The sequence below is a fragment of the Myxine glutinosa genome, chromosome 1, assembly GCF_964187855.1.
Source record: "Myxine glutinosa chromosome 1, kmMyxGlut1.1, whole genome shotgun sequence".
In the NCBI taxonomy this organism is placed as follows: domain Eukaryota; kingdom Metazoa; phylum Chordata; class Myxini; order Myxiniformes; family Myxinidae; genus Myxine; species Myxine glutinosa.
In genome coordinates, this window is record NC_136261.1 from 262914238 (window position 1) to 262928615 (window position 14378).

Consider the following 14378-nt stretch of genomic DNA (forward strand, 5'->3'; position numbering starts at 1 on the left):
CACCGAGCTCGGGGAGGTCCAGGAGGCGGTCGGCCCGAGCGTCCACCGTGAGGCCGAACGTGGCGAGGAGGAGACGCTTGATCGCCTCGTACCTGCCGTCGGCCGGTGGGTTCCTCAGGACCGACACGACGCGGCCGGCCGTGCCGGGCCCGAGGGAAGCGACCACGTGGCAGTACCTGGTCTCGTCCACCGTGATGCCTCGAAGTCGTAACTGGGCTTCCGCCTGCAGGAACCATACTTCAGCTTGCGACTCCCAGAACTCGGGGAGTTTGATCGTAACCGCGTTGTTTGCCATTGCGATGGCATATTCGGTCGGTCAGCGACGGCTGATCCAACGTCGGAGGGTCACCAAATGAAGCGCGGTGCTACGCGTGCTTACTTGCTACCAAGGAGGAAGTGGACAACGCGGTTAAAACAAAAGTGTCTTTATTGACAAGAGGTCACTGTAGCACTTGCGCGCTCCGGGCTGCGTGCCCGGTGTATATCCTGAGGCCACGCCTACCCCTCGGGCGTGGCCGCCGCCCACTTGGTGCGCGGAATGATGTCACCACACCAGTGGGCCTTCGTGTCCGCCACAATATATCATTATTTTACATGGTTATATATCATTATTTTATATGGTTATATTTATCATTATTTTATATGGTTATATATATCATTATTTTATATGGTTATATATATCATTATTTTATATGGTTATATATATCATTTTATATGGTTATATATATCATTATTTTACATGGTTATATATCATTATTTTACATTGTTATATATCATTATTTTATATGGTTATATTTATCATTATTTTATATGGTTATATATATCATTATTTTATATGGTTATATATATTATTATTTTATATGGTTACATATTTATCATTATTTTATATGGTTATATATATCATTATTTTATATGGTTATATATATCATTATTTTATATGATTATAATTATATCATTATTTTATATGGTTTTATATATCATTATTTTATATGGTTATAATTATATCATTATTTTATATGGTTTTATATATCATTATTTTATATGGTTATATATATCATTATTTTATATGGTTATAATTATATCATTATTTTATATGGTTTTATATATCATTATTTTATATGGTTATAATTATATCATTATTTTATATGGTTTTATATATCATTATTGGCGCTGAGGAAGTGCCTTTAGCGATTGACTTCCAGCCAGTGTAACGCTAATTCCTGTCACAGGAATTCGGAGATCATATAAGTGGGCGTGGCAGTTCCTGATTGGTTCGTGTTGGGGAACGCCTTCTCGCTGCCGACGTGACGTAAATTCGCGCACGCGCACTGGTGAAGCTTACTCGATCTTACTCGATCCCATATTACATGTACTTTCATTGCATACAAATTATACTTCCTCCTAGAAATTCCAAGCCCGAACCTCAGCGCAATCCAAGAGGATTCACTTGTTTTATATGGTTATATATATCATTATTTTATATGGTTATAATTATATCATTATTTTATGTGGTTATATCATCAGTGGCAGTGGTCCATCCTCTGTTACGGAATGTGACTTTTTGAACAAGTTCAAAATAGTCTGGATTCAAACCTTATTCGAAACGTGTTGTTGGTTCGTCGTTACACAAGACAGAAACAGTCACACAACCACAGGACTGGGCGCGCTGGTGCTGATGTACCGGAAGTGTGTCAGGTCAGGTGTGTTATGAGTTATGACCTCACACAAAATAAACCGCTTGTAAAAATAAAAAATAAACTAATATGCGCGTGCTTAGTCCGTTCTAAGAATAAGGTTTAACACAAATTAATAAACCATTTAATCCCACGACAACCTGAGAGATGAAGGGATGAGGAGCGATTGATGGAGGTGTGTGAGGTAACAGGGAAGTGTGAAGGATAAAGGGGCGGGCGCTTGGGGAGGGTGAATGAATAGTGGGCGGTGCTTGGAGCATGTGATGGAGAAGGGGCGGTGCTTGGAGCGAGGTAACGTAACGAGCGTACGTGAACATGGATGCGGTAGAGAGGCAGAAGAAGCTGGAAGCAGGCAGAGCCAAGGTTTGTGATTTATTTATTCAAGTCTAAAAGGCTCGTATTATGTTATTTGCGGCCAAAACATGCATTGCCATTGTCAGGTGTCCATCTCCTTACCTGCCTCTTAAAGTCTTACCTTTGTTCTTGGCACCCATTCTCTAAGCGGGCCTGTTTCCGTTTACTCTATCTCACCATGTCCTTTGTGTAACATCACGGTGGATCATTCTCGTGTTTCTCTGCTGCTTGTGCTTGACGTGTCACATCACATGGTGATTACAAGCTGTGGTACAAACACAAGTGCCAAGGAGTTACAAGGAGGGTCCACGTGGACGCCCCCACTGCTCTCAAGACAACAAGCCCAAGTATAAGTCTGAAACCCCTACCCAAAACATTCTCCCAATCCCCCCCCACCGCTCATGGCGCTCCATATAGGACCCCCATTTGTGTGTCTGTCAAGTTTTGTGGCCCTGAAATACATTTTCTGTTCTCTACAAGATATACAAGATATATGAAGGGACCAGAAAGACAACGAAGAAATGGAGTTTTAAAAATATGGGCAGCTTCACATTGTTGTCAGCTTTACCTGGAGTAACACTGGTGAGCAAATGTGCCACATGTGGAACAATGTTGATTCTGTTTTACTTTTGTCTTTGTCTTTAAAGTTTTTTGGAGATCAACCTTGTGGAGTCCAATCAGCTAAGAGAAGAAGACCAATCCATTTTGCATCCTCAGATACATAGGGCTGCCGAAGCGGTTTCCCAAGCTATGGGTACAATCCTGGACGGGTCGCCAATCCGACGCAGGATACTCAAATGGCTCATTCATCCCAGTAAGCTGGTGCTCATTTTGCCGACCTCGGAAGGATTACGGGCTGAGTCAACCCACCTGGTGTTAATTAAACAGCATGACAGAGGCTTGAACTCTGGACCCTGAGATCTTAAGCCAGTTTGAGCCTGTCATTTCATTGAATTAACACCAGGTGGGTTGACCCAAGATCGGCAAAATGAGTACCAGATAACTGGTAATAGAGGGCTTTGCATCAGCGGCACAGCTGCGCCCCCAGAAAATGATGCAACCAGCAGCCACAGGCTGCACACAAACCACCACTAATGGGCAGAAGAGATGAAAAGAGGTCTTGTGGAAAGAGATCTTGGCTATCCTAGCGGTGCAAGGTGGGATGCAAAAGCCGGAGTCCACAGAGGATGCCTGTACTCTGTTGTTCTATAAAGTATTACATGGGCTTTGTAATTGTGACGAGCTGTCAGATGTAGAGGAAGGAAATTGTGTCTAGTTGGTGTCTTTGTTTTGGAAGCTGCCATTTAAATGGTTGGTTGGTATTTGGTGAGATAAGGTATTTGAAATTGCAGTTATTCCAGCCGATTATGGTAGAAGATGGGAAGATATTCAAGGTGGATTTTCTATTAACGTATGAGGATGAAGGGCTTGTATTGGGTGAAGGTTTCATTTTATGATGCGTCACAGTTACTGATTATTTGTTTTGGTTTTACAAGTTACTAAATGGAGATGCCTCATGTATCAGTTTCTGTAGGGGAGGACTTGTGACACAGAGTGCAATGGAAAGGTGTCTTGATAAGCTGCTTTCAAAAATAACCTCGCACAAGCATTCAAAAATTTGTAAGATTGAGGTACTCACATATCCCAATAGTCCAAGACACACCAAGGTTTTTTTTCCTCTTCTTCCGCTTCTTCCTCTTCTTCCTCTTCTTCTTCTTCTTCTCTTCTCTTCATTCTTGTGTCCCCCACTTCATTCCACTTGCTCTAGTCTTTGGTAGTTAAAGAGAAAGTTATGGGATTACATTTTCAGGCACTTCACTGTTGCTTCAGTCCATTCCTTGTCGAATTACTAACCACACAGGTGGAGCTTCAAATGTTGAAATGTAAAATTGCACAAGAAGGCATTTATTTTACATACCTTGTACATGCATACATACATGCATACATATTATGCATACATGCATTTGTAACGGACCCGGTCTCCCGAATGGGCAATGTGACACCACCGGAGAATGAATTCCCAAAACGTAGAGCTGATGCGAAACTGCACAGATAATCCGCCATAGTGAGGTTGTGTTTTATTCAATTTTAACGAAGCGGCTGTTTCAGCATGTGCGGTCTGCTTAACGGGGGATTTAGTTACGCAGGACAACAAAATTGCGGCTCAAAATACACAGCACTCATTTTAAAAGCAACACAAGTTGAATCTGTATTATAAAACAGGAGTGTCTGTCCATCCTGAAACTACTCCCTCAGTTTTTGGGCTCGTCCTGCCAAACCTTTTGTAGAACGTTTTGGGGTCCCAGGGGTGTTGTAGTTTATAGGTAGAAAGTTTCATCAATTCCTCAATAAAATTATGATTTTGAAATTGACTCGATACGAACCTGCCCAAAATGCCGAAGTGAACATATGATGGCGGTTCACTGGTTTGATAATATCTCAATACTATCGTGATTTAACATTATATTTTTATATATAATAATTCTGTACTATTAATTTGTGATTGGAATGATGAATGGTGCTGTTTGGAATGAAAATATAGAGATATTGAGTTTAAAGCAGAATGAGGAAATGACATAAGGGTTTCTACTTTCCAACCATGACATTCACGGATTTGCCATTAGCAGTTTTGCCATTGACTGGGTATATAACCATTCAGAATGGGGTACCTTTTTTGTCCAAGTCCTTCACGAACCTGCTGTCAAGGCCTGACGTTGGACTGAAGGTGGCACAGAAATGTGTAATTTATTGGTTCATGGTTTAGCATTCACCATATCCACATTGTTTACTTCTAGCTTCCCACCCGTGCGTTGCACGAATACCTCGCTAGTAATAAATAATGTGGATGAAAATGTTATTCAAAGATCTGAAGATGACCGAACAGTTTTGCAAAACTGGTGGTAACAATTTCCCTGTTATCTTTACGCTACCTTAACAATGACAGATTCAGACAGGAATACAGGACGAAGGAGAATAACAGTGGGGGTGGAGGGGAGTCTTTTCTGTGTGGCTCGATGGTCCCAGCTGAATGGCTCACTCTCTGGGGGTCCCGGGTTGAGAGTGCTCAGTGTGACTGAGTGTCTTGGCTGTGAGTGAGCGTGAGGCACTTTCCTGCTTTGTATCGGCAGCCCTCTGACACCCTGCTGCATGGGTTATGCGCATGCGCTTTCGCTGTTGCACCTGTGCGCAGTTGCACAAGTGGCTATGTCATGTTTGTAAAACCCGTGTTCGAGACTTGACATTGTACACATGTGCCCTCCATGTCGAGGTGTGATTAAAGGACAATGGGAAGATTTTCGTTAAACATGGATGGGAGATGGGAAAAAGAGACAGACACAAAGCCAAGGGTAACTAGGAATCCAACTAGACATCCGTTTCTGTTCGATGATAAATTGGTTACACGCAAAGAAATTCCCATCAATAATAAGTTGGTTTAGATATCAGTTGTATAGATTACATTTGATTTGAGAATTCATGATCTACTAGCCGAAACCCGTGGAACATCCACGGAAGGGAGGATGTGGTGTATGGATAGAGTGTACCATTATGGATGGCATAGGGGATTTACTTGTCCGAGTAAGAGTTAGGATGAAAGATGAGAATGAAGAGTGCGTATGTGAACAACGATCGCCGACACCGGCACAAATGCATGCTCTGGATTGTCCACTCAGTGGACGACTTGCTTTCGCCTTCGCCTGTCCAATCAGCGGACGGCTTGCTTCGCCTTCGCCCAGCAGACGCCAATACGATGGCGTCGTAATATGGCGTCGTATCGGCAGTTAATCGGATGCTTTTGGGCCCCAACGTCGGCTAATTCAGATTTTTCGAGTATGGCTGTACGTGATAAACAAAGAGCGTGGTTCGTAGATCGTAAATCCATTAGTGCCGTGGGCATCGGGTCACTGGGTGCGGCGTAAAAGGGATAACAAAGTCGAGTCCTTATGCTATTATTATATAGATGTTCAAGTAGAATCTGAATGCGGACTTCCACACTCACTGTTTGACACAGACAAAAATAGCTGCTCCTGTTTCTTGGGAGAGCAGGCAAGGCAAATTAATATAATCTTGCACAACCTTTGAGACCTTTTAAATCACAACTCTCAAAAGCTATAATTTTGAGAGCATCCTTAGTGGTTGAACTGTATTTCATTTATTAATGTCAAATTACAGAAATAAACGAAAATAATATATTCCATCCTTCAATACTAAAGTAACTATTCGAGAAATATTAACCACTGAATATGAAAACAGGTCTAACTAGAACAGCACTCGGTGGAGCGCATACCCCCGCCATGCTGAATAGTTTGTTTTGTATCCCACTGATAGGCCGGAACTGGATTCGGACAAGAACCAAAATCTAATCGTCTTGTTCTTGTCACCGAACCAACTCGTCCATTACTTTTTTAAATATCTTGTTATATATCGCTTTTCGTCGGATCTCTCAATGGTGAAGAATCACTTAAAAATTAAATAATTTATCCGAATCCATATTGAGATCTTCACAAAAATCAAATCGATTCGTCCTTGTCACACCCACAACCTATCCACCAAGTTTCGTCCAAATATGTCAATAACTTTTTGAGATATCGTGCTATGTATCGGTTTTAGCCCGATCTCTCTATGGTGAAGAATCACTTAAAAAATTAAATAATTCTCTTATCCAAATCCATATTCATATCTTCACCAAAATCGAAACTATTCGTCCTTGTCACACACAACATGTCCACCAAGTTTCGTCCAAATACATCCATAGCGTTTTGAGACATCGTGCTATATATCAATTTTTGCCCGATCTCTCAATGGTGATTTTGCCCGATCCCATCACCCCTCCCCTCCAAATCTACCCCCTTAACCCTCCCCTCCAAATCTTCCCCATCACCCATCTCTTTCAAATATTCCCCCTTGCCCCTCCCCTCCAAATCTTCCCCATCACCCATCTCTTTCAAATCTTCCCCCTTGCCCCTCCCCTCCAAATCTTCCCCATAACCCATTTTCTCCAAAACTTCCCCATCACCCCTCCCCTCCAAAACTTCCCCATCTCCCCTCCCCTCCAAATCTACCCCCTTGCCCCTCCCCTCCAAATCATCCCCATCACCCTTCTCTTTCAAATCTTCCCCCTTGCCCCTCCCCTCCAAATCTTCCCCATCACCCATCCCTTTCAAATCTTCCCCCTTTCCCCTCCCCTCCAAATCTTCCCCATCACCCCTTCCCTCCAAAACTTCCCCATCACCCCTCCCCTCCAAATCTACCCCCTTGCCCCTCCCCTCCAAATCTTCCCCATCACCCATCTCTTTCAAATCTTCCCCCTTGCCCCTCCCCTCCAAATCTTCCCCCTTGCCCCTCCCCTCCAAATCTTCCCCATCACCCATCCCTTTCAAATCTCCCCCCTTGCCCCTTCCCTCCCCTCCCTCCCAAACTCCCCCCACACCCCTCCCCTCCAAGACTCCCCCTCGCTCCTCCCCTCCTAGACTCCCCTCTCACCCCTCCTCCTCAAAGCGTCCTCCCCGCTTCTTCCCCCTTCCAACTTTCACCTTCATCTTCCCCAAACTTCTGCCTCGCTCTTCCCCCTCCTCAAATAACACCTCACTGTGCCTCACCCAATCTCCATCAAACCTTTTGTCTGCCCCATTCTTCCCTTTCTCCAAGCTATTCTGAAATCCCTGACACACCTTCAACAGCTCTCCCTACCTCTTCCTCCTCTTCCACATCTTACCCTACCCCTCCCCCCCCCTGTTCTGTATCTGATGCTCCCCCTTCCTCTTCATTAACGGTATGGACCTCAAAAATCCGGGGCCTTCGCTTAAACTTGACTGATCTCTCCATACAGGTTGCTTCTGACAAACCAGATGTGATCTGCTTAACAGAAACTTTCCTCCTTCATGATGTCTCTGATTCCTTGGTATCTCTCCCAGGTTACTCCCTCCTCCGGTATGATAGACCTGAGCCTCGTCCTGGAGGTGGGGTTGCTATCTTTATAAAAAACTCTCTTCCTCACTCGCCCTGCACTGCCCTCTCTGTACCTCACCCCCAGAAATACCTGTGGCTATGGCTTCCCCTTCGCTCCCACCTTTTGTTCATATGTGTGTTGTACCGTCCACCAAACAGTGATGACTCCATCTACATCTCGCTGTCTGATAATATGGACCAACTTCTTTCTACCCATCCCAACTCTCTCTTCCTCATATGTGGTGATTTTAATTGTCACCATGCCAGTTGGCTGGGTGTAGGTACCTCTCTCACCAGCTATGGCTCTTCAGCAAAGGGCTTCTGCGACTCACTGGGACTGACACAATCTGTCAATTTCCCGACCCGGATCTCAGTTAACGGAGCATCTTCTCTTCTGGACTTGGTTATGACTAATTTCCCTGAAAATGTCTGCTGCTCTTCTTCTGCTCCAATCGGCTCATCTGATCATGTGCTTGTCAAAGTGGACATCTCTGACCATTCTCAGAGAGCCTCCTCAGCGTCGACGAGTCTGGCATTTCACTCAGGCCAACTGGCATGGTCTTCAAGCAGCCATCAATCATCTGGACTGGTCTCCCATCTCTACCGCCTCTGACATCAACTCATCCTGGGAATTCTTCCAAAGTAAATTACTCTCTCTCATGCACAGATTTATCCCATCTCGTCTTCAGTTGTCATACCCTTCCTCCCGTCCATGGTACACGGAATCTTGTGGTGAGGCTGTTGCCCAGAAACAACTTGCTTTCGTCTCCTGGAAAGCAAATCCAATGGAAGGAAATCTCATTTCCTTTCACAAAGCCCGAAACAAGTGTGTGTCCACCCTCAGGAGAGCCAGGAAACTATATCTCTCCGTTCTCAAGACCGAACTCTCTTATCTGTCTCCCTCTTCGAAATCCTGGTTGCATCTGGTCAAATCTGTTTCTGGTGTTTGTTCCCCTCCCTCCCCTCCCTCACCTCAAACGACTACACGGCTGACTCCGCACATGAAAAAGCTGAATGCCTCAACTCTGTGTTTGCCTCTAAATCATGTGTCCCAAACCCATCCCTCTCTGTACCCACCGTACCCAGTCGTACCCAGCTGCTCCTTGACTCTGTGTCATTTCCTCCTGACAAGGTGGAAAAGTTTCTGTCAACCCTCGACTCTGATTCTGCAACTGGTCCTGACGGCATCAGCCCACGGGTCCTAAAATCATGTTCTTCCACTCTTTCACTCCCTCTCTCTGTTCTCTTCACCCTCTCTTTTGCTCAAGGTCATCTGCCATCTGCTTGGAAATCAGCCAACATCACCGCTTTGCACAAAAAGGTGCAAAACAGATCCTAGCAACTACAGACCAATTAGCCTTCTCCCAATTATCAGCAAAGTCATGGAATCCATCATTGCTTCAGATATGAAATTTTTCCTCTTCTCCAATGGCTTGATCTCTGACCATCAATTTGTTTTCAGACCTGGTCACTCTACTCTGGACATGCTGCTTCTGCTTTCTCAAAAATGGATGGAGGGCCTCAATGCCAAACAGGAAATTAGAGCTTGACATATCACGTGCCTTCGATATGGTCTGGCACCCCGCTCTGCTCACCAAACTCTCCTCCTTTGGTATCCATGGAAATCTCCACGCATGGCCTGCGGACTTCCTCTCTGGTCGTAGTCAACGTGTGGCCCTGAATGGTTTTCTCTCATCTCCCCTTCCTGTTCAGGCTGGAGTTCCCCAAGGCAGTGTTCTGGGCCCTGTCATTTTTCTGGCCTTCATCAATGATCTCTCCGACTCTCTGGAAAATCTTCTCTATCTCTTTGCTGATGACTCCACTCTCTGCCGCTCCATACCTCATCCCTCAGATCAGCAGTCTGCAGCCTCCTCACTCTCTGCAGACCTGGACAAAATCACAGACTGGTTAAACAAGTGGAACATGTCTTTCAATCCTGACAAATCTCACACTCTTACGATGTCTCTCCGAAAAGACTGACTGGACAACCCTCCCATCCACTTTCTGAATAATCCTCTCCAAGAAGTTCTGTCACTCAAGCTTTTGGGTCTCACTATCTGCCATGATCTTTCCTGGGAAAACCACATTTCAAATCTGGCCTCCAAAGCCAGTCGCCGACTGGGCATCCTCCGTCATGCGAAGTCCTTCCTTGGCACACCTGAGCTCCTCACCACATACAAGGCTTTCATCCGCAGCTCAATGAAATACTGCTCTCCCCTCTGGGCTGGTGCTCCTGCCTCACACCTAGCTCGTCTTCACGCTGTTGAAAACAAAGCGTTCAGAATCATTGGAATCTCCCGCGATGAAGCTAACTCCAAGGGCCTTTCACTCACTCACCGCAGGCAGGTTGGTGGTCTTTCTGTCTTCTACCGACTCCTCTCTGTCCTTGCCCCCCCCCCCCAGCTCTCTCTGGGCTCTGTCACCCAAATATTCCTACAGGTCGCACAAGATCTGCCTGCAACCCTCTTTAAACTGCCAAAATCAAGACTTTCTGCTCACCTTCACTCCTTCATTCCTCTTTTCTCCCACCTCTGGAACAAACTCCCTCACTCTCTTCAATCCCACTCCACCCTCCAGGTCTTTAAAACAGCTGTTCACCACCATCTCTTATCTTCCCCCATCCAAAACCTTGATCTTTTCTACCCCCGCTAATTTCACCCCAAATCCTACACCTTTTTGAAATACCAACTTCTGTCTTGTAAAGTCCTTGGTCTCCTTGTGTTTTACACCTCTCCCCCCCCCCCCCCTTCCCATGCCTCCTCCCACCAGGCCCTCTCCCTCCCGTGCTTCTCCCTGCTCTCAGGTGTTGTGTTTGTGTGCTTGCCCTCCTCTCCCCATCTTGTCTTCCGCTCCCTCTTTTTGTATGTTTTGTTTGTCTGGTTGATTTGTTTGTGAAATAAATGTTAGCTCTTTCACGAGCCTCGATTCAGTATACAAAAAAAAAAAAAAAAATTTCAAACGGGTTGAATGAGTGATTTTTATATTGCAGGCACCTGCAACTCACCACATGAGTTCAATTCCAAAGTAAAGGAGAATCACCTGCTTGAAATCTAATTATTTCTAACAACTTCTAAAAGGTGCCAATAATATTGTCCGAGCCATTTTTGGATTTCTGTGTGGAATAAGCTAAGATTTAGTAATCTTTTTCAGCTCTTTTTGTTTTGTTCCACTGCAAACCAAAGAAATACTTGTGTGGATACCAAAATATTTCTAAATTTCAACAATTTTCTGGAAGAAATGGTGCATTATTTGAAAAAAGTGCAAGAGTGCCTTGCTCCCCCTCCCTAAACATTTAAAAAATTATTTTCGGAGGGGGAGAAAGGTATGGGTGGTGATTAAGGATTGTGGCAGAGAGGGATGCAGTATTGTTGGTGTGGGAATGATGTTTCAAAGAGCTGTTGAACCGGGAAGGAAGCATCGGCAAGCTGCAGCTACCAAGTTATGTGGAGGGGAAGGTGCAGCTGGTGGAGATCACCAAGGTGGAAGTGCGGACGGCAATGAAGAAGGGAAGGGCGCCTGGCATTGGTGTGGTGTGTACAGAGATGATAATTTCAGCGGGAGAAGTCAGTCAGTCAGTCAGTTGGAGGATGAGGCTGTTGAATGTATGTATGAGAGAGGGTTCAATTCCGGAGGATTGGAGGACAAGGTCAATTGTGCTAATTTGGAAGGGGAAGAGGAATGTTCAAGATCCGGGGAAGTTCAGGGATATTACGCTTCTTAGTCATGTCATGAAGGTGCTGGAGAGAATTCCGGATAGGTGGATAAGGAAGAGTGTGGAGATGGAATCGGAGAAGAGCAGCAAGGATTTGGAAAGGGTAGCATGAGTATGGATGGGATGTTTATGCTGAGACAGATGGTGGAGAAGAGTTTGGAGGTGCATCGTGAAATTACATTGGGATTTGTGGACGTGGAAAAGGCCTACAACACTGCCTCGAGAGAGACGGTGATGACAGCACTACGATGGATGGGAATGCTGGAAGCAGGTTGGTGGAAGGGTTGTACAAGGGAACGAGGGGAAGAGTTTGGGTTTAGTCATGGGATGTCGGAGGAGTTCAGTGTGAACATCCTTTTGAGGCAGGGAAGCACTCTCAGCCCACTCCTGTTTATCATGGGGATCGAGCTGGTAAGCAGAAAGGTAAACATGATCGGTATTCTGGGGAGGATGTTATATGCGGATGATCTGGCTGTTGTGATGAAGAGTGGGCAAGAGATGCAGTAAGTACAGGGGAGTGGAAGAAGACATTTGAGAAACATGGGCTGAAGATGAGTATGGAGAAGACAGATGGTGTGGGTTGGGCAGCAAAGAAAAAAAATCTGATTAAAGGGGAAGGAGATCAGGAAATAGGTTCAATGAAATAGGTTCAATTAGAAAATAAGTTCAAGATCGAGGAAATAGGTTCAAGTATCTGTAAGTGATTGGGAATGGTAAGGTGCAGGCAGAGGTGTGGAGGAGAATTTAGATGGGTGTGAATGCATGGAGGAGAGTGTATGGAGTAATGCCAGATTGAAAGGGAAGGTTCTGATGTGTGTAATGCCGGCTTACCTATTATGCGGTCTGGAGACTGTGGGACTGTTGGAGAAACAACAGAGGCTGCAGGTTTGCAAGAACAACTGGGTGAGGATTGCGGGAGTGAAGAGGATGGATAGAAGGAGGATGGATTAACTGAGCGAGGAGATTGGTGTGCAGATGATCTTGATGGGGAGATTGGTGAAATTCCGGCTGAGATGGAGTGGACACTTGTTGTGGATGGGGGAAGAAAGTATGGCAAAGAGTGCGTATAGGTTGAGGGAGCAAGGTAGGAGGGAAAGAGGTAGTCCATGGTTGAGATGGGAGAATTTTGTGAAGAGGAATATCAGTAAGGTGGAGTGGTTGCAGAGTGGAGAGTGTTGGCAGAGGGCAGAGGGGCGTGGAGGAGTATTGTGGTCAAGGCAGGGCAGGATCTTGGTACTATTTGACCTCGCCCCTTATAAAGGGAAGAAGAAGACGAGGAGGAGAAGAAGAACGATACAGAACAGAAAATGTTGGGGTGCAGATTAGTTGAGCATGTTGAGCGACCATGATTTCAAACATTTGCTAATTTGTTGATGTTTGAATTGCTGAATCTCCATGATGTTTCTTGATTATTTTTGTGAAGAGATTGTGCAGCTCAGAAGTATTTACATTTTTTCGAGTGAAAAGGTGCCGAGTGTTAACGTTGCAGTGAGATTTTACAGCCTGTTTGGAAGTTTGTAAGTGTTTTGAGGAATTGCTAGTTACTTCTGGATAAATAGCTAGTAGTTGCAGTATCTTGTAGTTTTTGGGTCCATGTAGTATTTCCAATTGCTGGTTTTGAGAACCATTGTGTTTTAGTAATTTTCGTAATCTGGATGTATAAGGGGGAGAGCGAGCAGAAAGAAGTCCCATGCAGTCACTTCTTGCTTTGCTGTGTGTGTATAGTGCCTTGCCAGTGTGTTCGTGTTTCAGTGTGTTTACTTTGTAATAAACTCAACTTTGGATTACGCCCTACTGCTGGTTGGATATCGATCAAATAACCTTGGGTTTTATCAAGATTTGTAACAACTTTTCCTTTATTATATAAATTCTCCTTCTCCTTTATTATATTTTCAAATAATTAAGGCTGAGGAATGCTTGTGGTTGGTTGCATGTTGTTCTTTTACTGACTGATGGCATTCACTTTTCTTTCTGCATCTATTTAAAATCTCGGCTGTGTTTTATTTGGCTTCTCATAAAAGTTGATAAACCAATTCCGCACTTTTGTGTTTTATCAGTTATCTTGTGTTTTTTTTTTTTTTTTTGTAATGTTCTATCAGTAACTTGATGTTACCTGTTGGTTGAAAATATAGGTTTTGCGACAGTGCTTTCTAATTTGGAGCCAATAAAGCAAAATAAGTTTTTCTGCTGTGTAGGCGCAATCAATAGTTTAACTCTGACGACTTGTACGTAGGCTGATAAAAGTCTCAAAACATTCCTAACTTGGGTAACCACAAATGTGAGCATGATAGGACTATTATGATGAGTTGAAGTTGTCAAAAAAGTCAAATTTCATAGAGACAATGAATAAATCTGATAATTATCCAATTTTTCACTTGAGGGTCTAACTTTTTTTCACTTTGATACAAGCTATTGTTTTGAACATGAACACTCATGTGATGCTCCTGTGTTGCATTCTTGCTCTGCTTTTTTTATTTTTGGATTTATAAACCTAGATGGACTGCTGTTTTGAATATATTGTAATTGTTTGTGCAGTTTTTCTTCAAATTAACCTGAAGATGTTGGGGGCTTGAAAAGTGGATTTGGTTTCCCCACACGTTATAGCTAGTTATTGTTTTTGTATAGCCCGGACATTTCTCTCGAACAAGCCCACGGCACGGAGACAGCCGATC

At 44.3% G+C, this 14378-nt stretch overlaps 1 protein-coding gene across 2 annotated transcripts in view; it reads left to right on the forward strand.

Moving 5' to 3' along the window:
* Positions 1-1916: 1916 nt before the first annotated feature.
* Positions 1917-14378, forward strand: part of LOC137436849 (uncharacterized) — a 149322-nt gene continuing 136860 nt past the window's right edge. Inside the window, exon 1 of one of the 2 annotated variants that reach the window (XM_078786435.1) lies at positions 1917-2057. In XM_078786435.1, the coding sequence (XP_078642561.1) occupies positions 2010-2057 (48 nt within the window). In that variant the 5' untranslated portion in view covers positions 1917-2009. The remainder of the gene's footprint in view (positions 2058-14378) is intronic. The other variant, XM_078786439.1, reaches the window with a different exon arrangement.